At 48.7% G+C, this 26696-nt stretch overlaps 1 protein-coding gene across 3 annotated transcripts; it reads right to left on the bottom strand.

The window, feature by feature from the left end:
• Positions 1–491: 491 nt before the first annotated feature.
• LOC115348365 (inositol 1,4,5-trisphosphate receptor interacting protein) lies at positions 492–26017 on the bottom strand. Of its 3 annotated transcripts, none has more exons than XM_030030925.1 (3): positions 25978–26017; positions 21206–21312; positions 492–6684 (listed from the first exon to the last, which is right to left on the bottom strand). In XM_030030925.1, the coding sequence occupies exon 3, from the start codon at positions 6669–6671 to the stop codon at positions 5022–5024; it is 1650 nt and encodes a 549-aa protein (XP_029886785.1). In that variant the 5' UTR covers positions 6672–6684; positions 21206–21312; positions 25978–26017; the 3' UTR covers positions 492–5021. The 3 variants fall into 3 exon arrangements, with proteins under 3 accessions (XP_029886785.1, XP_040983214.1, XP_029886787.1); XM_041127280.1 differs by lacking the exon at positions 25978–26017 and adding an exon at positions 21414–21766; XM_030030927.2 differs by lacking the exon at positions 25978–26017 and adding an exon at positions 21422–21766.
• Between the last annotated feature and the right edge of the window lie 679 nt (positions 26018–26696).

Genomic DNA, 26696 nt, shown 5'->3' with positions numbered 1-26696 from the left:
CCAGAGTCAGAGCACATTAGAATATTAATAAGGAGGTACCAGTCCCTTAAACCAGGGAAAGCGGTTAAGCAGGAGGCTAAGTGGTGGTGGGTGGTTGCTGGAACTTGGCTGCAGATACCTGTAAAACAAGCAGGTAAAGAGGATTCTTCTAGCTGAACTGGAAATTCAGGAGGCTTCTGGTTCTGTCAATGAGGGCAACATCTATCAGCAATATTTAGGGCTTGCCACAAAAGGGTGTTTTTTGAGCAGAGATATCCAGAATAATTATTTTGAATTCCTGTGGAGTCATATTCTCAGGAAGTCTGGAATTCCACTTTATGTTCATGTTGCGTCTGACTCTGGAACAACTCCTACAGGCAGTCAGAAATCACAGGGAATCTCGCCGTTGTGCTCACTGTGCTAGGATTGCACTGGACATATCCCCACTCCATCCTTCCACTCTCTCAAAAACATTTTGGGGGGAACTAGAAACAAAACAGACTTCGCACTTCTTTAGATTTTGCACAAGACTTCCTTTATTATAAATAAAGCTGAATGAGAAGATCTATACAAATTCAACAGTGTCCTGCTATAAAAGCAGCGGTTTGAGTACAGCATTGTCAATCAAGGAGGACCTTACTTTGGAGAGTTTTGGTGTTATTGCCCATTTCAGCATTGACAAGATTGATCTTCATACTACAGTTTTACTTCTGAGCTAACATATTACACACACGCCCCCAATCCTAGAAAAAAGACAAGTAATAAATAAAGCTATTTACTATGTAGGATCCTGTGAGAACTAAGCCCTCAATGACCAGCAGCCAAGCTGTTAGAGGTGGATAATTCTCATTTCTTCACCACAGAGAAAACATTGCAAAGGCTTTGCATTAAAAATGTTTGGTGAACAACCACCAAATCCTGCTGCTTGAACACTGGATAAAATTTTGGATCTCTTTCTTTGCTGAAATACATCTTTATACACCCATAAGACCTGTGTACAGAGCAACTCAGAGAGAGAGAGACACCATATTCTATGGTTGCCACATACTAAAGAGTGAAGTACGAACAGCTCCCCTTAGAAGACTTTCAGCACCTGAACAACAATAATAACCTTAGACCAAGACATTTCTTAAAGGCAAATGGCTCCTGAGGCTATGTTGTAGATCAGTGGCTGCTATCAAGCCATCACCAATCCCATTGCTTTGACAGAGCCTATAATAAAATATTAAAACCACAAGTTGCGGGTGGAGGGAGTGGCTGGAGACTGGCAGAAGGCAATAGGAGTTCATCTGTTTAATTCACCTGGTTAGCAAATAGCAAGAACAGCACTGAGACACAAGAAAGGGGTCTGGGACAGGCAGTTTACCCTTCCTTAGGATCTCTCAGAGAGATACAGGCATTACCAAAAAGATGTTGTGTGTCTGTTACTCATGTGTCATACACTGTTTGCTTTTAAAAGAATGTTATTCACTTTAAACCACAAACCCCCACTTCCACCCCCACCCTTTAAAGCTGCTTCCTATGAATGCCCAGCCAGACTTCAGTCAAGGCAGAACTAAACATGGGCAGCCCTAAAATGTCTTAGGACATTTTTACTGGCTGACAGCTGATGGAGCTGAACTGTCTTATAAACCTTTTTTATGAAATGTGTGGCCTTTTACTGATGGGGCTAGTACTTGGTGGGAAAAGATTTAATACAGGAGAGACAAGGCAGTCCAAGGAATGATGTGCTTCACATCATGGCCTCCTTGTACCACTGCAGAGGTCTGATCCAGAGAAATGCTGTGTACCCACATCTTCTCAGATGGGACATGTATATATATGCTATACGGCTTACAAAGAAGATCTCTGCCCTGAGGCTTACTGGAGCACAGCTTATAATCACAGAGCACTTCTCCCCCTGGATAGGTATGAGTGGGTTCCCTCACAGCCTAAATGCACAGAACAGACCTCTTAAAAGGTGCTCAGGGCAAAATGAGCATATTGCATGTAGGAAAATTAAGCCAAGCAATTTGCTTCCAGGGGAAGCAAATCCATAAATTCCTTGGTTCAGCTCCAGCTTGGGTTCAACTAAACCCCATGGGAACACTTCAGGGTCAGTTTGGGCTTAAGAGAGAACAGGCACACAAATACAGAAAATGAAGAACAAAAGATTAAATCTACTTATCAGTTTAGGTTCCCTTTGAGTCTGAGCAGTAGTGCTCGGAGCTGTGTAAAGATGAGTTTACGCATGTTTACAAGCCTGTAGGACTGGTGTTACAAAGCTCTGTTCTGCCATTTTAACAGGGGAGTTACCTTATTCCGTTCAACAGCCTTTCCTTCTCATCCTCCCCCTGCTCAACTTTATATAAAAGTTATTTTTCAACCCTGAATGTCATTTCCTGAGAGACCTGGGTCACAAATTTGCTTCTGTTCTTTGGATGGGCTAAATTTAGACTCCTGACAGGAAATGGCAGAGAAATTTTTATTTCTCACTGGCTAGGCAGGGAACACATTTAGAAGATCTGACCACAACTGCTTCAGCATGACCTGCCTGCCAGCAGCCCATGCAAAGCTGGATCTACTACAGGCACTGTGCAGTAAACCTGGGCAGGTAAAAATGGCAAATTGCTTGGGTTTGCAAACAACTTACACAGCTTCCAATGTAGCCTCCAGGCTCCAGTATTCACCCGCTCTCCCTGTACCTCTGCTTGTCACTACCTGCTTGCCATGTTCCCTGAGATTGCTCCTGGCCTCTTTCCTACTGGGGAAGGCTTGCTTGGTTGTGCTAATGAAAGCCAGGGGCTTACAGCAGTCTTTGGCGTTAGCAATTAGTCCTGCCCTGTTGCTCTGCCAGCCCTGGCAGTCTCCCAGGCACTCATCGCCAAGGGTGCTGAGGCAAGCACTGATGATCCAAGACTCTTTCCTACTGGCACTACCCACCAGCCTCTTTTTTCCCTTTTTGCTTCCTACCCCTTACTTTCTGCTGAGAAATATTTCTTAACCACCCTATAGCTGTGATGATAAAAGCCAAGGGGAGCAGCAATTTGAGCAGAGTTCCCCGTCCCCACTTGCACTTTCTTATAAACCAGGTGTGAAAACTGGAGTTACAGCTTTCTCTGCCTTTGTGCATGAAATGTCCCTCACTGGTGGAGGGACAGACAAGAGCAGACATGAAGGAGGTGGTGAAATGGTTTTTACTAGGAAAAGGGAGAGGACACGTCTATGGAAAGTTTGCTTATCAACAGGCTGGGTAATAAGCCTCACGCTATATGCTGTCCCTAGTAGTGATACAGGATTAAATCTTTGCTCTGATGCATGTGATTGATAGAGAGGACTGATAAAAAGATACCTGTGGAGTCATGGTAATATCATCCCTGATGGCTCTCACCACCCAGAACCACCACCCTCTTGTAAACAGGATTCAGAGAAGCCCTAGTGTAAAACATTGCAGGAAAGCCTAGTGTAAGAAAATGGTAGGAAAGGCCCCTTAGCATTGGAGGCCAGGCCTCTGGGACCAGCACAAGGCAGATCTGCACTGAGGCCGTGGCTTGGATCCTGTACAAAGCACACGAAGGCGAGTGAGGAGCTACTGAGCCCTCTCCTCCAGCAAAGCCACCTCACCGGGGCTGGGCAGCCCACTGGCTCAGCGCTAACGTGCTGCTTCCTGAGGGAGTTCAGGCACCTCCATTTCTGCATTGGGGTTTTTAGCATGTGGCTCAAGATTCTCCCCTGGCTTAAAAGCCTGCAGAAGCTGTCATTTCCCCATCGCACTCCCGGCTCAGCAAATTACAGTCTACTAGCAGCAGCTCCCCAGACTCTCATCAGAGCAGCAGTCTTTAAAAGGACTGAGGAGACCCTGCATGGAGGCAAACAGGTAGCTTTTGCCTGGGTATGGGAGCAGAAGGGATGCGACACAGACCACACGGCAGCTGCAGAGACAGTGCTGCCAAGCTCTGCTACGTGTGCACCTCTTCCGTACCCTCCTCCTAACTCAGAGCCATCCTGCTGGTCTTGGCCTTATTAAAACCACACTCTCATTTGGAAGGTGATTGTTCCCTCCTGCTACCAGACTGCTGAGATTGGCTTCATTACAGGATAATTTTGGAGAACTGCTTCTTTTATTAAAGCAAAACCTGTAGCAGTCCTTTCTCTCTTGGCTGTTCTCAGCCTTGCTGCCCCGAGGTAAGGAAAACAAACAAATAAGCCAAAACACCAGAACCCAATAACGGTTTCTCTCCTTTATCTAAGGTAAAAAAAAGGTTTCTGTCCATTTATCCATGGAAAATGGCCAGGAATATAACCTGCTAGCCATGTTACCATGAAGAAAATGGAAGACTCTAATGAAATGGTCTGAAGACACAGACCCTGCTGCCTGCTCTGCTGCATCCTCCCCAGGGAGAAGAAATGTGCAGGGGTATTTTTGAAGGACAGGACAAGCCATTTAAACTACTGCTGCAAGTCCTATCAAGAAGGCTTTTTTTTATAACTACAGTTCCCTTTTGATTAAAGAGCTGTGGTTGATTTAAGGATCTCTATCCAGTCCAGATCTTGTGCATGACCCTTCTCCGCACATCAGCACTGAGTCTTATGTTGTGCTTCCCATCAGTCGCAGAGCTCCTGCTGTCTGCAAGCAGACAGGCTCCTGCAATCCCAAGATCCTGTCTCTGATTCCTCCACCCTTTTCTTATCTCCCCCTTCCAAAGGAAATGAAGTATTTGGCCACCACCACTGTTTGCATTGCAGGCATCTGAATAAATTAGTCGTATTTGTTGCTCACCACCACTGTAGCGTGACTGAGGCACAATAGAAAAATATATTCTTAGCTGCATAAAACCCAGCCAGCACACCAGTGGAGCAGAAACTTACTTTTACACCACGTGTTCCAGTTTCTCCCTATCCTCCCCCCATCCCCTCTCCCTTACTGCAGAAACCACGGCCCAGGACTGGTTCAGCTGCAGACAATAAGCTGTACTGGCAAAGTCAGTTGTCTCCAGGAGGCTTCAGAAAGCTGCACTCTGGACTTGTGCTTAGAGGAACAAGTGTCTTCCTGCTGGCTTTGGTTAAAGGGATTCCTTATGGATCCCATTGGTGTGTGCAAGGGGAATGTGCACCGTGTACTCATTTATCAGTGCAGACATGTTCCTGAGCATCTCGTGGAATGTGTCCACTGTCTTCCTGTAAACGTCCCTGTGTAGCACAAAGGGACGAAAAAGGTTGAGAGGCTCAGCCCTCTGGAATATGATGGGGAAGCCCAGCTCTGCTGGTACCTTCCTATTGCCAATGAAGAAGTGGTAGAGTTTCTTCTCATGCAAACATTTCTCCAGGAATTTCAGCATGTCCTGTAGACGGGCCTCCAACTTCTCTGGGGCCCAGTCCTGACTGGGACGTGCCTGCAGAAGATGCAGCATTACTGTCTTCAGGTGGTAGTTGGTAAGCCCGCTTGGACCTGTGAGGCTGCATTGCTTCCCATGAAGGAAGGAGAGGATCTGAAGGCAGCTGACATGGCAGGCATTAGCAGGCAGCATTTTGGAGACCAGCTGGATGAACCTCCTCTCATACACTGCGAAGGTGAGAAACCAGTGAGTGCTGGAGGGGAGGTCTGCTGCCAGGCCACTCCGAGGGAAATGAGAGATGAAGTAAACATCGGAGTTCTCGTACTGCACCACAGGAGTGAGGTTGAAGGCAATCGATTTCCCTGACCTAAATTTTATCTTCAGGGCTCCTGGGGAGTCCAGGAGGCTGAAGGAGAGGTCGAATTCATACTTGTGGGAGATTCTGTTCCAGGCCTTGGTGACTGCAATCTGGAACCACTTCATGACTTGGTCAGCATCCAGATATTGAGTATTTTTGAAGCACAGGAGGTCTTCCATCTCACTGCTGGGCCTGGTAGTATTGGCTTGGCTGTGGAGGAGGCACAGCATATCTTCCCCTAGTTTAGTCTTGTCACAGATGCAACCCGTCACATCCTCATCTGCCCTACATACCTTGATAGTGCCATAACCTTGTTCATCTGGGGGAAAAGAGTCACCAGAGCACCAGGTCTGGGACCGAAAACAGTATGGCTCTGGGGGGGCAAAAGGCACTATCAGATCACAGACAAAAGGTTTACGGACTCTCCAGTTCTCATACATGCTCCCCACACCCATGCAGTCCTCCACTTCCATGTCAGCGTCCCGGTTACAAACACTCCTCAAGGCTTCCAACAGGTCATCTGCAAAGCCTTCCACCATCTCCCGCATCCTGGCCATGTCTCCGGTGGTACCCAGGATGCGCTTCTCATAGAAGCTGGCCAAGACGGCCTTGTCAGGGAAGGCCACACCTTTAAATGCTTTCCCCAGGACAGCCATGTCATCCTCTTCCCCTCCTGTGTCCTGCCAAATCCCTTCCTGGAAATCCTGCCTCCAGAGTTCGATCAGCAGGAAGATGACCATGGAAAGGGCAGTCCACATATCCCATCGGACCTTTTCCTCTTTGCTTTCCTCCACCACCTCTGCAGCCTTCTCCAGAGTCTTCTGCATGGCTTCCTGGTGTGCGATTTCCTGCTCCAAGCGCAACTTCTCCAGCCGAAGGCTCTCCTCCCGCTCCTTCATCTTCTGGATGATTTCTTCCGCGTTCTCGGGGACAGTGCCATTCTCTTTAGGGAAGAGGAGCGGGTGGTTGACAATAGCTGTAATCACCACTAGGCATACCCGGAAGATTCCCACAGGCATGGCAGTTTCTTCCCTGGAAAAGAAAGAAAGGCAGAATGACCCACAGTTCAGAGTATATTCCCTCAAGAAGAAAAAAGAAAGTAAGTCCCTGCTTGAATAAAAGCTTTGGTATACTTTCTAGCCCTGAAAAGAGTCTAGAAACTCCTAAGCGCCTCAACCGAGCTTCCCTTTATCAGCAGATGGCAAGGATGAAAGTCTCCTCTTATCAAATTAACGTTGAAGAACAGAACTGCGAAGACACTTGCTACCGTCAACGCCCTGTGACGCTGTTGGGGCACTGTGGGAGGGCATGTCCTTCCTCTCTCCTTTAAAGTTCTCTGGAACTGAATGGAAAAGAAGCAGGCAGGACCTCCCCAGGTGTAAAAAAGCGGGACTGGAGATGAGCGCTGCTTTCCCTCAACATAAGGCTAATGTTGGAGACGTGGCCATGGCATAGGCAGGGCTGTCCTGACCACCTTCCACATAAAGCGTGTCTGGGGACCCACACAACCAGCTTAGATCAGGGCAATCTTCACTGCCAGTGCTGGTATGTGCACCTGGGTGGGAACAAGCCTGCAGTTTTGTGCTTCTACACAGGCACTAGAGGCAAAGCTCTTCCTGCCTTTCAGCACCATCAGGATCAGGCTGTGGTAGATCCTCCCAGCCCCCAGGATGCCTCATGACTGCGGTCCCCGGAAAAAGGGTAGAGCCACAAAGACTGCTAAACCAGAAAGGGTTTCCTTCACCCCAGTGTTTTTAAAAGCATCAGGTTGTTTATTTTTGGTGCTTACTTCACTGTTAATCTGTGGAAGGCATTAGTAAACACCACGGCTTTGATCTAAGCCATCTCCCCCAAGCACCCCCTTCACAGCTGTGCTTGCAGCCAGCTCGCTCCTATTTGAAGTGACCCCAGCGTGGCTGAGAGACTCCCCGGGTCTCGGTGTCACGGCGCTTGCCACAGGCGGCCGTGTCCCAGCAGCAGTTCCATGTGCCACCCCTTGCACAGGCCCTTGGCACGACTGAGACTGCTATGGTGTTTTGTGTGGTTACTGGCTCTGCTGCTCAGACCTCACACTTAATAAAGCTTTCCATGCCATGGGGCTCACGATGAAAGAATTTAATTCCCAGCTTTCCGGAACACAGTCTCATTGCTGGGGGATCCGCCTGGCCCTGACGAGGCCTCCCAGAGGTCTGGGCCAGAGGGTGCTCAGGCTAAAGCCTGGGCTGTTTCCTCCCAGGTGGCATTTCTGTTTCTGGAGGCCTGGCATCCCTGTCAAGATCCCAAGCGCCTGCTCAGGGCGGGACAATTTGAGGTTGTCACCCACTGCTGAGACGTGGCAAGCTCACCAGTCCCACTTTCTAGCAACATCACCCCACAGTCCTACCACAGGGAGATCAGAAGGACAAGATGGACAAGGAGGGGTATTTCTTCTTCCAGCTGGGACATTTTAACGCAGTCCCTTTAATGCCTCAAAAGTGTGTTTGAGAGAGAAGGGTTTCTGTTTCAGAAATAAAGTCTATCCATAAAATACCTAATCAGTCAGACCAGAAATAGGAATTTCATTCCTAACAAACCAATTCATCCTGCTGTGGGAATGAGGCTGTTTCACAGAGCCAAGAGGTGGTGGGGTACCATGTGTGCACCGGGAGCTGAGGGTTGTAATTCCCTCCCCCTGCAATAGCTCCTTCCTGGCCTGAACTCAGCATGTTTTGGTGCCACAGCAACCCTGCTGCCCAAGCGTCTAGGCAAGGAGGAGAACATCTCTGGCAATTTCATTTATGCCTCCACAGGGCATGCAATAAAGATAGATTCATCCCAGTGGGCCTTGTTACCATTACTGCACAACAAACTGCTGGCTTTCGATTGCAGGAACCTAGATTTCCTCAATGTGAGCGCTTACTATACATGGGAACTGTATCCTTCAGCATGCAATTATCTTTGCTTACAAGAGGGCTGGGACTGGAATAACAAGAGAAGGGAACAGGATTCAGATGCATTGTCCAAGCAGCAAGAAAATTCACACGGTGCTCAGGATAACGCTATGTGCCCCTCCCTGTGTAACATTTACTAACTACCCTTTTTTTAGATCCCATGTACATGCATAGATGAATGCCCTTATGCAGACATTGCTCTGGAGATGGTTTGCGGGCCTTTCTTGTCCTTTTTACATTTGTATTAACTCTTTAATTCATCAGGCAATGAATTAAAGCTGAATTAATGCCCAAAGCTGGGTGTTCCAGTTATTCTGTGAGCTCCATGCCTGGCCACATTTTAAAAACAAACTGGGGTCGCCCTGCGTTGCAAAGGGCTTTATCAGTTTGCCGGGGCAGGGCAGGAAGTGCTGGCGAGTTCCTTTCCTTAGTGCTATGCTCTTGCAGACCACATGTGCTTTCCAAGCTTAAAAATAACATGGCCAGGGGCCAGGTGCCTCCTCTTGGAGTCTTGACCAGGATGACATTGCTGCTCTCCCCTGCTAGACCTCTGTTCCTGCGGATGAAATGTTTTACTGTTACCAGATTACTTCTTAGATGCATAAGGCTGAAAGAGGTCAGCTTCCTTAAGATCTTCTTGTGCCCTTCAAGACTCTCCTGTGCCCAGCTGCCCATGGGCACACCAATTCCAGAGGCTACCTGCCCCAAAGCTCTGCTAGCAGAAGGGGTTAGGCCAGACATCCCCAAGTCCACCACTGGCCAGCTCTGCTGAATTCATTCTGGGTCACACTGACAATCTAGGCTACCTCAGCTGATTTTGCAGGAGTGGTTTAGGAAGCATGCACACAACCTCTTCCCCCAGCAAACTGTACAGGCATCAACGTCTGGAAGAGAGTCAGGATGAAAACTGGAAGTGACATCATTTCAGGTCACATGAATTTGCAAGAGGCATGTCTGTTTTCAGCCTGAACAGAGGAAGTTCTCCTGCCCAAAACTGCCCTTTTGCTACTGTTGCTATTCACACCAGAAAATGAAGCCAAACATTAACCTCAGTTAAGGCTTAAGGTTAACGATGCTCAGTGACCAAGGTCAGTGGAGTCTGGCCTTGACAGCAGCAAGGCTGGTACAGGCAGAGCATTCCCACATCTCATCAGACACAGCTTTCCTGGCTAATTTGGAAAGACTAAATAATACAGGTGAAACCAGTAGCACTGCCTGCTAGGGCGGTCCAGCCTTCCTCATAACAAAGGTTGCTCTTTTCCTTCGCTTTTAACTTCAGCCCAAGCAATTTAAGTCTGATAAAAATATTTATGCCTGCTCCGGCTGAGACAGCTTTTGTGTGGGGAAGAGGGAGAGAGTCCTAACGTTTCCAAGCTGGAGACTAAGGAAGAGAAACACCGTTTCATCTAAGCATCAAATTTTGCAACATTTCAAGTATTGGGGTAGAAAAAAAAGTATTCATGAGTTTTTAAACAGCACGTTCCCAAAGCAATCTTCAACCTTTTCCAAATTTCTGGCCCTGCCAGTTTTTTCCCATTCAAAGCATAGACAATGTCCAGACTTGGTAACAGGCTTGCATCTCTCGCGGCAGGTCCAGGACTCCAAAGACCCCCTGAGGGAAGGTGCCGTGGTCCTCGCCGCATCGCAGGCAGGCCACCTCCGCGAGCAGCCGAGCCTGCCCTCGCCCTGTTCCCTGGGCCAGGGCATCCCCTGAGCGAGGGAGCAGAGACCCCACCTCTGGTGCTCCCATGGGCACAAAGCAGGGAAAGGAGCAGCGAGACAGAGAAAAGCTGCTCGGGGAGGGCAGGAGGGCTCGGGGCAAGCAGGTATGTGGAGCCCCACCGTCTCGATGCAACGCTCTGTCTCCGCTCGCTGCCCAGCATGTGATGCCGCTTGTTCAAACCTGCTTCTGGCACTAGGATTAGTTTCCTTCTGGGCTTTTCTGTGGCACTCACTGCTTCAGTGACTGGGTGCTTCACCGATTTTAAGGTTAATGACCACTCTGAACAACCCTGGGAAGTGAGGGGGCAGGCATCATCTTACTCTCCACCTGGGGAGCCAGGGCTCAGAGAGATAAAAGCAGCTGATCACTCTGCTGCCCAATTAGAAACAATGATCAGCTGCATCCTGCAGTGCTTGGTATGTTCAAAGGCTTCACCAAGAGCACCTGCAGCCCTCCACCCTCAGCTCCCAGGCAAGTTAGGCCTCATCCTTTCAAGCCTGAAGCAGCCTCCCTGGCTGGAGGATCTTGATCAGCCCCACAGCAGGTCCTGGATGATGCGGGGACCCCCAAGAGGGGAAAGGCAAAGATGACACGGCTATCATGCAGTTCAGGTTGGTGCCATGAAGCACATGCAGAAGGAGGCCAGCTTTCCCACTAGCTGATATGAAAGCTCTTCGCTGCACAATTCAGTAATGTTTGGTTCACCCACTCACATGGAGCATGGTTACAGGTAGTGTGTTGCAAGGAAAGGGAAGCAGCACATGAAGCTCACAGGCACGTAAAGCCTTCACACAGCCAGGCGGCGGCTAGCCTGAGGTCAAGTGATGGCTGGAGAGCATCCTCTGCATGGGCACTTTGAGAGCTGGCTGAAATCCTCTTGTATGCATGTCATAAAAAACAAGGGGTGAGTATGACCAGGGAGGCTTGCCCCAAAACTGCCACTGGAAAAGACTCTTCTCCTTTGCCACATTTGGGCAGCACCAGCCACACCAAAAATGGGCTGGAGCTCTGAAAATGGTCCCTCAGGTGAGACCTGACTCGCCAGCCATGCTCAGCCCCTTGGCACTGGCGCAAAGGCAGAGTTGCAGCTTCTCACCAGCACAAATGCAGCCCCCTAAGCTGAAAAAGTGGTGCTGAGCTCTGCAAACCAGCACTTGCTGTGCCTGCATCTCTGCAGTAACTATCTGCATCACCTGTGCTACCCGGGTCCCTGCACAAGTAGCCTTGAAGGAAAATCATCTTCAGAGGCTACTGCAAGACAATATAAAAATAGCCATCGTACTGTTTCCTGACTGCAGTCAGCCCTGAAGATGAATAGTGCTTGAAGTACACGCTAGCACAAGCAGATTTGCTTAGTGGTGTTTTATGTGGCATGGGGGCAGAGCTCGGCTCTACCTTCAGCTTCTGTCTTGAAGACCTCCTCCTCACCTGGGAGCATCACAGAGCTCATCTGGTGTTCCTGTGGGCCAACTTGGGACAGCCACTGCTCTGTGGCAGAGCGTGCTCTCCCCCTTCCCACCAGCCACCCTGCCATAGGGGATTTCCCTGCATGAGCAGCAAAGTCCTTCGTAGAGACGATGATGCTTAAAGCCATAACAACATCCTGTCCCTTCCAGCTAAAATGTGCTCAACTTCTGAAGTCCCCAAGTCTTCCTCACACCCTCTTCCACAGCAGCTTCAGACCCCTTTGCCTCCTGCTCAGTCTGGCAAAGGAAAAGAAAGAGATTTAAATGGCAGCTTGCAACTTGCCTCTGTAGGCTGCTCATGTGCTCTGAGCCCAGATAACCTTCCATCTTTGAAGACACGGGAGAATATTTCCCTTTCATTAACAGTCCCTTTCTTTCCTCAAGAGTTCCTCATACAGCTACATTTTTTCCACCTTTTTATTCCCTTAAATTTTGAATCATGGGAAGCAAAACACACTCTGGCTGGTGTTCAGCAATAAAGCAGATAGGGGTGAGCTGAAGCTTTGATTCTTAAATTAGAAAAACCCAAGTCAAGCCACTGAATGCAGTTCAGTAGTGCACTGGAATATGCCAAGACATCATTTACGACACACTCGATTGCTTCCTGCGATTTGGCTGACACAAAAGGCAGTGAATAGGTGGCTGCCACATTGTGTTTTGCTTTGGTAGGCTGCAAGAAAAGAGGCAATTCGAAGAGATGATAGAAACTACAGCTGGTTGGGAGCTTTTTTCATTGAAAGCTGCCAAGTTTTGAAACCAGAACTTTCATGGGAACAAATACAATTTCTGAGTCTCTTTTTGGGAAGGTCCTTGAGGTCTGGAAAGGACTCTACTGCATGTTTTGACTGGAGAGATTAATAGCCCAAAAGAGCCACTAACCTGCACTTGGGACTTTCTTACTGGGAAGATGTGAATCTCAAGCCCAGGGGTTTCAGGCCCAGCCCAGCCATACTCCCTCACGGCTGAGCTTCTGGGAGCTCCGTAATTCCTCCCCTTGCTGTAACAGAAAACAAATTGCCTTTTGGCCTTTGAGTGTACAGTCTGAAAATGCTTCTGCTGCATTTATGAAGACCTAGTCAAGACAAAAAGTTTGCTGAAAGCCCTTGGTGATGCACTGTGCCCTTTTCCAATTTGCAATACTGTTGCCACCTCTGCAGGTATTCAGAGGTATGCCCGGCTGCAGCAGAAAGAAATGACGTTTCCTCTTACTGGGGACTACAAGCTCTGAATTGTAAGAAACATGCACAGTGAAAGAGAAATGGGAATTGCAGAGATGCACGTCAGTATTATTGTTCCTGCCAAAAACTTGGAAATATGCACTTTATTTAGTCAACCCTATACCATGCTGCTGTTTTTCCACCATCTCCCCATCAACATTTACAGGGCAGTCGAAAGGCCTTTGCTGGCTCAGGACAGATGGAGAGGGCAGTTTTCCGTCCAGCTGCTACATGTAAAGCCTCAGGAATAGACACACAGGCTGGATGGGTGTTCACGGAAAAAGACGAAGGTACCACTAGAGAGAGCAATACCTTGGTGAAGATATCAGACTGGTCTCTGCCATTAGTTGCTGGGGATTTGTTGTTCAAATTTTGCCTCTTTTGCAGTGAGAAGAATGAGAAAATTTTCAGGTTTTAATTTTATATGCACATATTTAAAATACAGAGCACACGTCTATGCCCTTATAGTCTGGTCACTTACTTGGGATGACAGAAACTTCTGTTGAAGGCTCTCCTCTAAATTCAGGAGGGAGGGACAGTAACCTAAGCTTTAGTCTCCTTCCCAGCCCCTGAGGTTGCTGCCCTCATCACTTGGCTGCTTTCAGGTCAATGCTCTGCTCTCCAGGTTTGACCACAGCTTTCACAGGACTTGAGGAATTGGTTTTGGCAGGACTTCACTCAAACCTGTCTTGTTTTTGAGACCATTTTTACTGAAGCAGCATTTTCTGGGGTGGGCAGGGGAAGAGTCCTGTTTTGGTGAAGAATTTCAGACCAGAAGCAAGTGAGGTTTCCTCCTAGGTCAGCACCACATTTGTTGGGGCCTGTGGGTTATCCAGCACCCTGGTATGATGGACGCTGCCAGCTAAGCCAGCTCCTAGGAGACATCATACCAAAGCACTGCACCTCAAAACAAGTTTCCATGTTCACCTGAGTCAGCAAGGTGGGGCTGTGGCATCAGGTGGGGCTGGTGAGGTGCTGGACCCTCAGGAGGGCTGGAGGGCCCTCATAGCCAAGGCAAACACTCAGAGCCCACGTACTGAAACACACCCCGGGGTGACTAAAGGTTTATTGCACCAGTCTACCTTTCCCACCCCACTGCGTATGCATTGGCACATGACCCTGCCTAGCTTTCACCCGGCACAGGCAGCAAGAGCCCAGATGCTTGGATGGGGATCCTCAGGTTTTCTACCCTCCAGGTCAAAGACCCCACTGCTGCAGTGAGAACATGTCCCCAGACCCATACAGAGCCACGAAGACCCCACACCTCCCGCTCCATCATCAGCTGTGACAGCACCCAGCACAGCCCACCCAGAGATCACGCAGCATGGGGCAGCCAGGAGAGGTTCCTGCTCTCCCACCTCTTGAGCACACAGTCAGCTGCAGCACACACAGCCCAGCCAGGAAAATCAGGAGACACAAAAACGCAATACAGAGCCTGAGCGGCACCAACTTGTGCGGTTCTTTCACCCCTATGAATTAAGCTTGCGTGCAGGTTGTTGGTGCGATGAGCTGCTGGCTGGGACAGAACAGCACCAGCCACAGCAGCTATAACTCATGCTCTGACATGTCTTTCTGAGCATTAAATTATTGCTACAGACAAAGTACCAAATTCCAGTTGCCAGCACAGTCGCAGTTGGTTCAGCACAGACTGGTGGGATTGGGCTCTGTCGTTGGCTGTCTACCAAAGCCACCAGTGGAAAGGACCAAATGCACCAACACATCAGGTGCAGAGGCCTGGATGCTGAGACTGGTACCACAACCATGTTTAAAACCAGAACAAGCCAGCTGGCATGCTCAGGACTACAAAAGACAGGTACGGCAGAGCAACTGCCTTCCAAAACATGCCTGGAAGCCCCACCCCAGATCAGCTGCTTGGCCACAGGACAGCAGTTGGATAAGGCCACTTGCCTGATAACTATTGTTTTGCCGTTCGATTGAGAACACGTTAGCCTTTCGTAACGTCCATGGACATCCTGTCCCGGGCCTGCTGCAGTGCCAACGGGGTCAGTCGCGCAGCCCGAGTCGGACATCCTGCCCGACAGGTCTGCTGTGGACTTTCGGAAGCAATATTTTCCTCCCAGGGTCACCAGATCAGGTATTTCCAAGGAAATGCTGATGCTCATCCTGTGTACAGGACGAGGTAGCCCTCCCTTCCCACGGACAGGCAAATTCGGGGTGCATAAGCATGTGAGCGGCACTGACATTGCTCTGGAGACAGACGCTACCGTGCAGCCTCAAGTCCAAGCGAGGAGTGATTTTGCCAGCATCTCTCCAAGCAGAGGAGTGCTTGACTTGCCCTGGGAAGGACAGGGAGTCTCTCTCATGTCTTCCAGTCATTCACTACCTTTGCCATCAGGAAGCTTTTTCTCATGCCTCATTAACTCTCCTTTGCTGCAGTTTGAACCCCTAACTTTCCAGTAACCACTGTGGGTAAAAGTAGGACAGATTGTTTCTATTCTCCTTGCAGTACCACTCAAGATGTTGAGAGGTCCTCCCCTCCTGCCTCAGCTTTCGCTGCACACGGATGCATTTGTAAGACGTTGCCATAAAATCCCATGGCCCCTCTTCCCCCAAGGCCTAGACAGTACAAAGATTTTTTTTTTGTGTGTCTCAAAAGGAGTTATTTGCCTTCTGGGGCTCTTTTCCAAAACCCAAAGATTTTCAGTTTTATCAGCAAGTGGGGGATTTATCTGGTTGTTTCCAAGTTACTATTCTTCAGTGCATACAGGCATCACGCCACTAACCAAAACATGATTCTGGCCTCCTCTTCTTGCCCCAGAAGCCAGCAGCCACCAAAGATGGCTGTAATAACTGTTAAATAAATGCAGAACCACGTCATGCCCCCAAAGCACTCACTGTTTACTCACTGTAAGGCTGGACCCAAGAGGGGATGCCCACGGAGACCAGAAGATAAAGCTAACAGCGTGAGGAGCGTGTTACTCAGCATCCTGCCTGTTGTCTGCATGTGTTTTTTTGCTTTTTGACTGTACAAGCCAGCTCAGCTCTTGTCAGCAAGCAGCATGTGGGCAGTCTGTGCAGTGCCTCAGGTTCCCCCTGCTATGGCCGAGAAGGGGTTTTACAAATTGGAACATAGTGCTGGCTGCAAGGGAGGCAGGAGGGGAAAGGTAGGAAGTGTGCATGTGGGTCCCACCCACGTACTGAGCTGTTGTGGTAGGATCCCAGCCAGGAACAGCTTGGCTTTTTTAGGCCAAATAATTTTTGTCTGCTAATTGTGAGGAAAACAATTGGAGTAGACAAACTTTTGTGTATGGTGTTTTTTTGAGTTTTGTTTGTGTTTTTTTTTTTTTTAGGAGGAAAAAAAGACACACACCCCAAGGGGGAAAAAAAAAAAAAAAAAAAGGTTGGTTTACCAACCTCACCAGCTCTCTCCCCCTCAAACCCAATGTGATGGGAGCTCAGGCAATAGCTGGTTGTTCCCTTGCATAATCTTTCATCAGCACAGATGGACACAAACCCCCTGCTGCTTTACCAAAAGCCTGACAGTGTCAACCACAATGTATGGAGCAACATCACTGCATACACACTCTCTGGCCTCTACGTGGTGCTCATGCTGGGACCCACTCTGGCTGTCACCCTCTCAGCCACACAACCTCCCCTTGCACATGCAGGCAGCCATGGCTCATTGCTCCAATCTAGCAGTCACCCCAGGGAAAGGTGGTGAGAATACAAAATGGGTTCAATTGCCAAGATGGTTCTTTAAATCTGCCCTCCTTTTTCCCACTTAATTCTCAACAAGGTGGAGAAAAATCACACCAGTGTTGTTAAATCAGGCAGTGGTTACTCTGACTCTCGTCATCCTAAAGTAAGCATATGCCCTACATCGCTACACATCCAACTTAACTGTATATCGTACATCCATTGAAATGAATGCTTTGGTATTAAAAGGTTTGGTGGAAACATTAGTAGAAAGTTGATTTCCCAGCAGGGATACACCACTCCAGCACATCTAAGAAGAGCACATGTGGATATTGGCACAGCTCAGACGTGACTCGTAGAATGATTATGTTTTACATGTGAAACTATGAAGTCCCATTTCAGTCATGTAACAATGAGCACTTATACATTACAGACAGTAGAAAGCACAGTAGTTGCCAGACACTTCCACACTGAGATGCTGAACAAAAACACAGCAAAAAGAAATTGTCATTGCAGGCTGGGAATTTGGTTGATCTGAGATTTTCTACTCCATCACAGTCTTGACTTCGTGACAAAGTCACACTCCTATGTCAGGACACGTGTAGGCCCAAGTATCTGCTTAAACAGGACTCAAAAACACTGGATGGGATTGGAGGTTTGTGTGATATTGGACTATTGTTTTGCTAAATAGTTACAGCTGTTTGTATTCAAACAGTTGGGGAGGAACAGTATTTAAAAGCTGTCTATTGTAGCCAAAATGTCACCACAGAAATGAAAAGCAATGCTTTATCCCATTGCCTGAAATCCCAGCTCTTTTATAAAACACAATATAGTTCCTTAAATAAAGTAAAAGAACCAACCAACAAAAAAAAAAAAAAAAAAAAAAGACTGTGAAAGCCCCTGCAGGGATGGGTAGAGGGTGTGGAAGGAGGAGAGAGCAAGAAAGAGCACTTTTACTGCAATGCCCTGTTCATTTCCTTGACTCTCACTAGGATGACTCCCTGATCTAAGCAGAGGCACTCCACATTGCATGCCAGCATCTGCAGGAAGAATCAGGCCCTCTTACTTCATTACCTGGTGGCTCTAGAAAAGAACAGGAGAAACACCACAAATGCTTTGGGAAGCAGTAAGCCCAGTCTTGGCTCACTAGTCATAAACCTAAAAACTGCCAAGAGACACGCATGCACACAAATATGTTGGCTGCAAAGTACTGCTGGCTAACCCTGCTTTTCAAAATGAGTTTGAATAAATAAAAATCAGAAGAAAAATGCAAGAAAACAAACTGCCCACTTCCGTACAATATTTCCATGAAGCTCATCCTTTCAGCACCCATGGCCACCAACTCAGGCATTTTCACCTGAGGGAGCGACTCAGAGACCAGCCTATTGTCACATGCACCCGTATTTAATAATTTTCATGTGCTCTTTTACTCAGTCCCCTCTGCTTACCAACAAAAGAAAACATCTTTAAGCTCTTTCTTTCCCTGAAGAGTTTGTAAACTGAACACTGGGAGGAAAAACTCTGAAAAGAGTCAATGGGATAAGAGCAATGTAACATGCACTGCTGTAGCAAAAATACCAAACACATGTTAAGGCTGTGAAGCCACGTGGTTTTCATTTGGGATGTGTGGGGTGAACACATACGCTTGCTTCCTTTATAACATAAAGCACAACAAAGGAAATCTTTGTTTGAAAGCCAAGGGACAGCCTCTCCACACACTTAAAGTCTAAGTTACAACGTAATGGGAGCTCTGAGTCATAGCTGTGGGGCCCCTGCTCATAGACACAAAAATCCCCTCTGCTGCAGCAGGCAAGGAGCTTAGCTTAGCAAAGACAGCTTCCAGCTCCACATGGGAGACTGAAAGTGCCCAGGACTAGCAGCAAATACAAGGCTGAGCTGAGAGCACGTGTTGTGGATGACTTATGATGCAAACACGTCCCTTTCAGTGGACATTTCTTCCTGTAACTCCTTCAGAGCTTGAGAACATAACCCTGCACTCGTTCCAAGAGCATGAAACAGCTATGGCTCTACAGGGAGGTGGGGTGGACATCAGCCAAGCACCTTCAGACCGTCTTTTGACTTTAGCTGCAGAAGACCATGGCCATGATACTTAGACTGTGCATCACCAGCTCGCTAGGTAGGACCGCAGTAGAGCTCTATGTCCTTAAGTCACCTAGCGTGCCAGATAATTTATGTCACTGTGTTACAGTAGTGGAGGGTCAGCTGATGGATTCCAGCTACCCAAAATACAGACACCCATCTCATTCTTGCCCCTACTAGCCCGGGAGAAAAAGATAAACGTCTTCTTCAATTATCACAAACAGGTTTCAATCTTCACTGCAGAAGTGGCTGTGCTGTAGAAAATCCAAATGTTTTCTCTCACATTTCCACCAGTCCCAAGGTATTTGGTTGCTAAATCTCCAGAGAGCTTTAGAAATCAAACTCTCATCTGAAACCAGTGGCAGTCAGGTACCTGAACATCCAGGAGGAAATAGCTTAGGATCTAAGCATTTTTGGGTGCAGATACACACACAAGCCCCTCTGGGAAGCACTATACTGTGAACATCAAAGGTCACAGTTTAAGCTTGAGAACACCTCCTTAGCTCCATCTCTGGTATGTATTAACATTCTACAAGAGATTAAAAAATAGTGAAAAAAGAGATCTGAAAAAGCAATAGAGTCTCTCCCCTCTGCCTACACGCATGGCCTACACTGCGCCTGGATGGTTTCTGGCAAGTCTTTGTCTACTTTGTTCTGAAAAGCTTCCAGCAAATCTCCATCTCTGCCTCCCAAAGTAGTCTAGACTACTGCTTAACTACCTCTACCTGTAGGAAAGTCTCCTTATCACTGCATGTGCTTTCTCCAAAGCAAGCTGTAAGCCCTGCTGGGATTCTGGCACATACAGGCAGTATCTTGTCTTAGGGAGCTACTTCCCTCCCCGCAGGCAGCATGGGAACCATTTGCTCCCACTCCACATCAGGTGCTCCCTGAGCATCACCAAATCCTCTGCAATTTGGAAGTACTGAAAGCAAAGCACTCTGAAGCTGGTTTTCACTGTTTTCATTTGAGTTGGACCACAAACTCTATCTTTTCAAGTGATGGCACCCACCATCCCTTGAGACAACCCAGAGGAAGATGCAGTTGGTTACACAGGTGGCTCAGCTGATGCCTTATAGTAATGTCTCTTTTCTGTTCAGGCGCAAGAACCTTCTCTACGTGCTCTTCCCCCTGGTTTCGAAAGTGAAGGAACAGTACGTTTTCCTTTGCCAGGCAACTGAAATAACCATATGAATCGGAGACTGTGCCTAACACGGTTTAAATTCTGGAACAGTTGGCCTCAATGGTCCTCACCCTTGCCAACATCATGCTTGGTTTTTCCAAGCCACATGCAGGACAGTGGGGTGGATCAGATGCTTTCCCTGTAAATGGTGAAAAAGCATCTCTGCCTTGAGGCAAATATCACTGATATAAATAATGTGCTAGATCAGCCAGAAAAACCTGCCTCTGGAAGAGGGATAATAATGAAAGACAGTGGGGGGAAAGTAAAAAGAGAGCGAGCTTCATTTACAGACAGGAGGATGGCAATGGGCCAGCTCTCACAGCTTTGATCCAGGCTGGCCAGAGCAACATGCCAGGAAATGCTGTGAGCTGAGCTTTGCTAGAGCAGAGCAGCCGTTTGAACTGACTGGGATGGGAAGAAGGGGACAGACACCACCCAACACAGACGCAGATCCAGAATAAAGGAAATAAATAAATAATCACATGGAGTACATGAAGTAACAAGTACTCAGAGCTGTAGCAGGACACTGTGGCTGCCAGGACTGCTGCTCTGGCAGCTCCCTCTGCCATCAGCTCCAGTTCTTCCCTTCCCACCACTGCTACCCGCAGAGCCTCCTGTCACACGCTCACAGAGCAGCACTGCCAGATGCCTGGGTTTCACCCAGCAGTTCTGCTTTCAGCGGGTTTTTCAGGGGTTTTCACAGAAACTTGAAAACTACACATTGCTGGCTTGTAAAAGCCACTACTTCTCTTCAATCCAGCTGCCTCTGCTGTCACTCCTGATCATCAGGAGGTTGTCCAGGCACTTCCAGACCTTTGTTCTCTCTCTAACACCTGGAAGAGGTGGGATCTAGTGCCTTCCCAGTCTGGGTAAGGTATCTCTGGCAAGTTCTCCTGCAGAGCAGCAAATGCAGCAGTAGCTGCTGCCAGCAAAGCTTGGACCGCTTGGTTCCCTTCTGCCATCATCCTCTGACTAGATCCCAACTGTACCAAGCAGTCAGACAAAAGCAATTTTATGCTGAATGCCAAAAGAGAGAGGCTTTTAACACTGATCATCTAAACTGAATCCATTTCCAAATTAAACCTTCACAATATTGCTACTTTTGCTCTGCAAGTGCTGTCTGACTCTCGCTGCTGGGATTGTTTACTAAAATATGAGCCACACCACCTTCCTTCTGGCACTTATGATGTAAGGCTCAAGGTCTCCGAGTGAGAGCCCATCAAGAAAGTTCTTCAAATCACATCAAATCTGGAAGGAAGAATGACCCCCGGAGCGCTTACCTGCTACACGACTTTGCAGGTGCTCTTTAAGCTTCACATTACTACTATCACCGCGATGCCGAGAAGACTATATTCAGTCACCCACGACTGAAGCACAGCCAGGAAGTCTGCAAAACACAAAGAGAACGAATGAGGAAGTTCAGGCAGAAGATAGGTATGTAATACAGTTATCTAAATTAGGGATTGATTAAAAGAGAGATTAACTCACCCCCTTACCTAATAAAATGATCATAAAAGCTCAAGAGGCCAGAAATAATCAGCTTTGAAGTGATCAGGGATGAGTTAAAATGCTGCTTCTCCTGTGGGAAAGCGTGCAAATCACACAGCAGGTCCGTCAGCTTTGCAGACATAGCAGCAAGTGAGGAGCTCCCTTCTCTGACTCCATCCTCACCCACCAGCCCTCCCCTTTTAAAATGGATTAGGGTCAAATTAGCAGCTGTGTAAGTGCAAGGGCTGGGACAGTTTTGTCTGGGATTGGTTTGTCTCAGAAAAGGCATCTAGCTGCTGTAAGCAGCTTGCGAGGTAGAAATACTTGCTCGGGGAGCTGGGTTTAGTGAGCTAATGTGAGAAACAGAAAACACAGGAGAAGAGGCAGGAAGTAAGTCTAAGAGCATACAGGAAGATGTGAAACACAGAACCGCAAAAGATAAACTACCATATTTCAGGAGAGAGAAGTTAAGAAATATTATATGAAACAGCAAACAAAGTCCTCCAACCAGAAGGAGGAGAGGACGGGCCCAACAAGCTGGTTGCAGGCTGACAAGGGAGACGTCAGCCAGCTGCACACAAGTGGGCTGGGGAACAGGAATCCACCATGCTCATTACCAGCCACGATCGCCACCTCAAACCCTCCGACTGTCTTGATCCAAAGCCTGATGAAATCATGAATAGCGTGGGCTGAGCTGGGCTTCGGAGCTGGGTCCTTTAAGGGCTCAGTATTAGCTTGATGCGTCCTTGCTCTCCTGAACCCCTTCACTTCGGCAGCTGTTGGGGGGGACGGCTCAACCCTCCCTCCTCCCACGTACCTGCTCAGACCAGACCATGTGTACAGTTTCACTTCTCCACTTCAGCCTTCAACTGTGAGGCCAGATTGGGTAAACGTGCTCTGCCCTGACCTCCCAGCGCCTCGCAGCCTGCTTGTGCCTCTGCTCAACCACAGCCATGACACTACCAGTAGCAGCACAGACTGCCAAGCACAGAGGCAAGAACACCCCAATCCCAAAAGGGCTGGATCTGTGCTGTACCATCCCAGTGGATGTTTGTTAGCCCTCAGGGCCTGCAATGGCTCGTCTCATGGTGGCTCAAGGCCAGTTAGGTACAGCAGGTGCTTCTGCTTGTATGAAAGGAGCTACGAAGTGCTGTACAGGAACTGCTGCTACAGGGAAGCATGTAAGCATGGTCTCACTTATTAAAATAATTTTTAAATCTCAAAAGAGAGAGTTAAGTCAGGGTCTCCCTCTACTATATGTGTATAGATGTTGGAGAGACCTTGACTGAACCTCAGAGGATGGTCTAAAGTCACTAGAAGAAGGTCCCTCTCAGCAGTGGGTGCATCTGCGCTGCATCCTCACATGCTACCACAAACCTCCTCTTGCTCCCTTGGAGGCAGTCCGAGCAACAGAGAACAGTGTTTGTTGTGGGTCAGCCCTATATGAGAGCCTCTTCTTCAGGCCAGAAATCAAATCCACCCCTGAAGCTCAGCAGCTAGTCTGGCCTTCAGGTCATGGCAGTAAAACCTGTTTGTTTTGCTGAACTGCTGGTCAAGGTTGGCTCGGCCAACTTTGCATGGCTCACACGTGCGTGGAAATCAAAACAAGCTAAAAAAAAAAAAAAAAAAAAAAAAAGCCCTGTTGCAGCTGCACCCCTGGGCCACCTCTCCATCCCTCAAGCTTGCCTCCCTTTCTATTGCCCACACTGAGGGGTGAACAGGCAGAAGGTTTTGCTTACACAACTGAGCCCACATGCCTGCAAAACCTGGAATTCATGGTCGGGCACATGACAATGCCACCCAGTGCACACCCTGGCCACGCTCCCTCCTTCCCTCCAGCCTGAAAACCAGAGTCTCTACCTCTTTCCACCACCCAGCAATTACATGTGCTGATGGAAAGTATGCTGCCTGGCAGCAAACTTGCTTTTTCCCCCCAGTATAAGTGGATTATCATAACACTTGGGAGGGAAAGAGCTGGCTCACCCAACAGCCCATTTTAAAGGGGAACTGAGGGAACAAGCCAGGAGCTTTTTTTCAGCTCCCTTCTCCATTGCACCATTGCTATGGATAGCAATTGCAATTTTGCAGAGCAGAGTGTGCAGGATGGGACAGCACAGGACAGCAGGGAGAGTCCTGCAGACTCTTCATGGAGTTCATAGACTTTATCAGTGCTCCCCAGAACAACTGCTTCTTAATGCTCACCTTGTTGACAGAGGCTGAATTTAGCTTAAATTTTGCCAGGACAGTTGTTTTAGAGGGGATGCAGATGTGTCAGGAGAAAACAATACAACTGGAAAAATAAACCACCCCTTTTGCTGTGTACCCATTGCACTCGGGGAACTAATTTAAGCTATCAGGAAAAAAAAAAAAAAAAAAAATATTTGCAGGCAAGCTCCAAGATACTGAAACAACAGTCAGCAGTTGGACAGTCACAACAGCCACCCTAAAATTGTCCTTTTGAAAGCCATACAGTTTTTGCTTAAAAAACAGACTCAGAAATTAGTAAGATCAGCTCATGGAAGGCCAGTGTTAGGTTTCTACAGGTCAGATTCCCTCCCCCTGTTACTCATTGCCACATAAGGAGGATCACAAGCACTAGCATCCCTCTGAGACCACCATGCAGCAGAGGTACACAGGAGCCCTTATTGCCATGGAGAGAACAAACAAAAAACAAAAGGGGAGCAGGACATGCAGCTTTGGTGGCCCTAGTCCTCAGACAGCCCAAAATAATCACTCAGGAAAACCAAATCCCCCAGTCCCCATCCAGGGCTATTTAGATTTAGTCTGACTTGTAAGGAGGAAAAAAAAAAAAAAAAAAAAAAAAGGCTGTTCTTAGTATATCATAATGCTCCAAGCAACAAAAAGAGGAAGACAGTTAGGTGGGGAGGGGCCACTGCCTGAGCTCTTGATAAACAGGTACAAGATCTTTGGCGTGCACAGGTCGCTTCTTCCTTGCAGATTCCACTGGTGCAAACACAGATCACTGCATTCTGCACATCCAAGTAATGAAAAAAAAAACCCCCAAACCCAAACCCCATCATCTACCAGCCGGGAGCCAAAAAGCCCTCGGGACTGATCCCGGCACTGACATTGGCACTCTGACCTTTGGCAAATCAATTCACCTCTCTACCCATCTGTGGCAATCACACTTAGTATGTGCATTTCCCACATTGGAGCAGTGTGAAGTGCCTATTCTGCTGAAAACAAGGTTGAAGAGAAGGCTTTAAGTTTCCCTTCCTAATTTCCATGCTCTGCTTTTTCTCAAGGATTGAAAGAACCCCTTTCACGTATATTAAGGAAAAACTGGTTTTAAAAGCAGATGCCTATGAAGGTAGACAGAATCACTTTAGTCAGAGCTGCAGAAGAGCATTACCATCATCACCAAACCGAGCTCAAAAACCTCACAGAACAAGCCATACTACACTACAGCTGCTCTCCTGTCCAAGTGTTGCTTACCTGGCAGCTCAGGCCCTTGCCTGGCAGCTCACTGCAAACACTCATGCCTGAAGGAGATGCGCTGGGTATGGTTTAGGCATATAGCACGCATTAAAAACATGTTAATAGTAATGTTCACTTAGAGATGCTGCTGGTGCTCATCTTGCCTGACCACATAAGAGACACCAATAGCAACATGCTGTATTTTCCTCAAGGATTTTAATATGGCAGTCCCAAGAGAATTGCTTCAAGTGGGAGATTGCCAAGCTGAAGATGCAAAGGCCACTAAGGCTCTGGTTCTGTGTGTCAGTTTTACAGCCCATGACTTCCAGTATCCCGGTCCTGACTGTGATTTGAGCTACAAATACCTACTGGCCATCTTCAAAAAGGTGCCCACACGCACGAACAGCAGCTCCACTAAAAACATCGCTGCTTCTCTCTGCAGTCATTAGAGAAACATACTGTGTCTCAGAAGAAAGGCAAAGAAGTTTTGTAACAAGCTAAGCCCAAGCCACGTAATACTGAACACGCAGCAAAGCTCGGTGATGCATTTTGCACGGACTGTACATGCCCGAGATCATCACTGGCCTAAGGACCCCACGAGCTGTCCTCACCAGCAGAAAGAGGCAGCCGTGGGGTCTCTTTTCAGCGTGACTCGATCGCGCAGAGGTTCCCCATGTGCTCCCCTGAAGGGGGCTGCAGCCAGTCCTCCTGCAGCTCACGGAGCCCCTGAAAGCAGGCTGCCTTCTGCTCCCTGCCTTCGGCTCCCGCCGGGGCTGCTGGGAGAGGAAAGCCGAAAGATGTGCAGGAACTTCGGTGGGCACGGCAATCTGCCTCGGGGGCCTGACCCGGCCCGATGCCCGAATTCCCACCGAGACGAGCCACTTCGGCACGGAGAGAGCGCGAAACGCAAAAGTTACTGCGCAAAGAGAAACCGGGGAAAGTCACGCCAACGCGACCTGTTGCAGGCTGACACCGGCACCCGCCGCACCTAGTCCCGCGGCTTTCCTCCCCAAAACGGCCGCGGCAAACGCTGGCAAAGCCCTTCCCACGGCGGCCGCGCGGGGAAGCGGGACACCCTCCCCCCCCGCCCCCGCCGTGTGCTCAGGGTCCCCCGGCCGAGACTTACCGGGCCGGGCCGGGCCTCCGCCGGGGCCGCCGCTCCCCGCGGGAGGTCCGCGCAGACCGGCGGCTGTCGGGGCGGCGGCGGCCGCTCCCCGGGGCGGCGGGGCGTCCCGCAGCGCGGCGGCTCCGCTCGGCGAGGTGCGGGCGAGTCCGCCCAGCCTGGCCGGAGCGGGTTTCCTTTTCTCTTTGGTTTTTTGTTTCTCTCCTCCTTCAAACCACCCCCGCCGCCAGCCCTAGGCAGGCTGCGGTTCGCTCTCCGAGCTCCCTCCCGGCTCCCCCATTAGCTTCCCAGATGGTTTTGTACTGAGGGCACGGGGGACGGAGAGGAAATGCGCTCATTTTGCTTCTCGGATGTATTCTGACCTCCTGGTGGTCGTGCCTGAGCGTCAGGAACGCAGCTGAAACACGTAACCTCGCTTGTAGTTCTTATCAAAGGACTGGAGCGGATCCCAGGGACGCTGAACCATTTTCCTGCTCTGAGCTGGCACGAATACAAACCTGTGACCCTGCCCAACCTCCTTTCGAGGCAGAGAAGTGGCACTAGTTTCCTCATAGGGGTGAGGGAGATGAGGCACAGCAGGGTTAACTTAGCTGATGGTAAAGGCCACGGTAAGGGTTTTAAAAAAGTGGTTTCCAACACTGCCCACATTACACAGTTAAAGGGCATCTTCTTACAGATCTAGCAGAGAAAGTTTGCTCGACAGCTATCACTTCCACAAAGAA

This window comes from Aquila chrysaetos, chromosome 11, assembly GCF_900496995.4.
Source record: "Aquila chrysaetos chrysaetos chromosome 11, bAquChr1.4, whole genome shotgun sequence".
Lineage (NCBI taxonomy): Eukaryota > Metazoa > Chordata > Aves > Accipitriformes > Accipitridae > Aquila > Aquila chrysaetos.
The sequence above is the reverse complement of the archived record's forward strand: the minus strand, read 5'-3'. Positions and strand labels throughout refer to the sequence as shown.

Excerpts from the sequence above, each read along its gene's own strand:
- LOC115348365 (XM_030030925.1), bottom strand. The coding sequence starts at position 6,671 with ATGCCTGTGGGAATCTTCCGGGTATGCCTAGTGGTGATTACAGCTATT.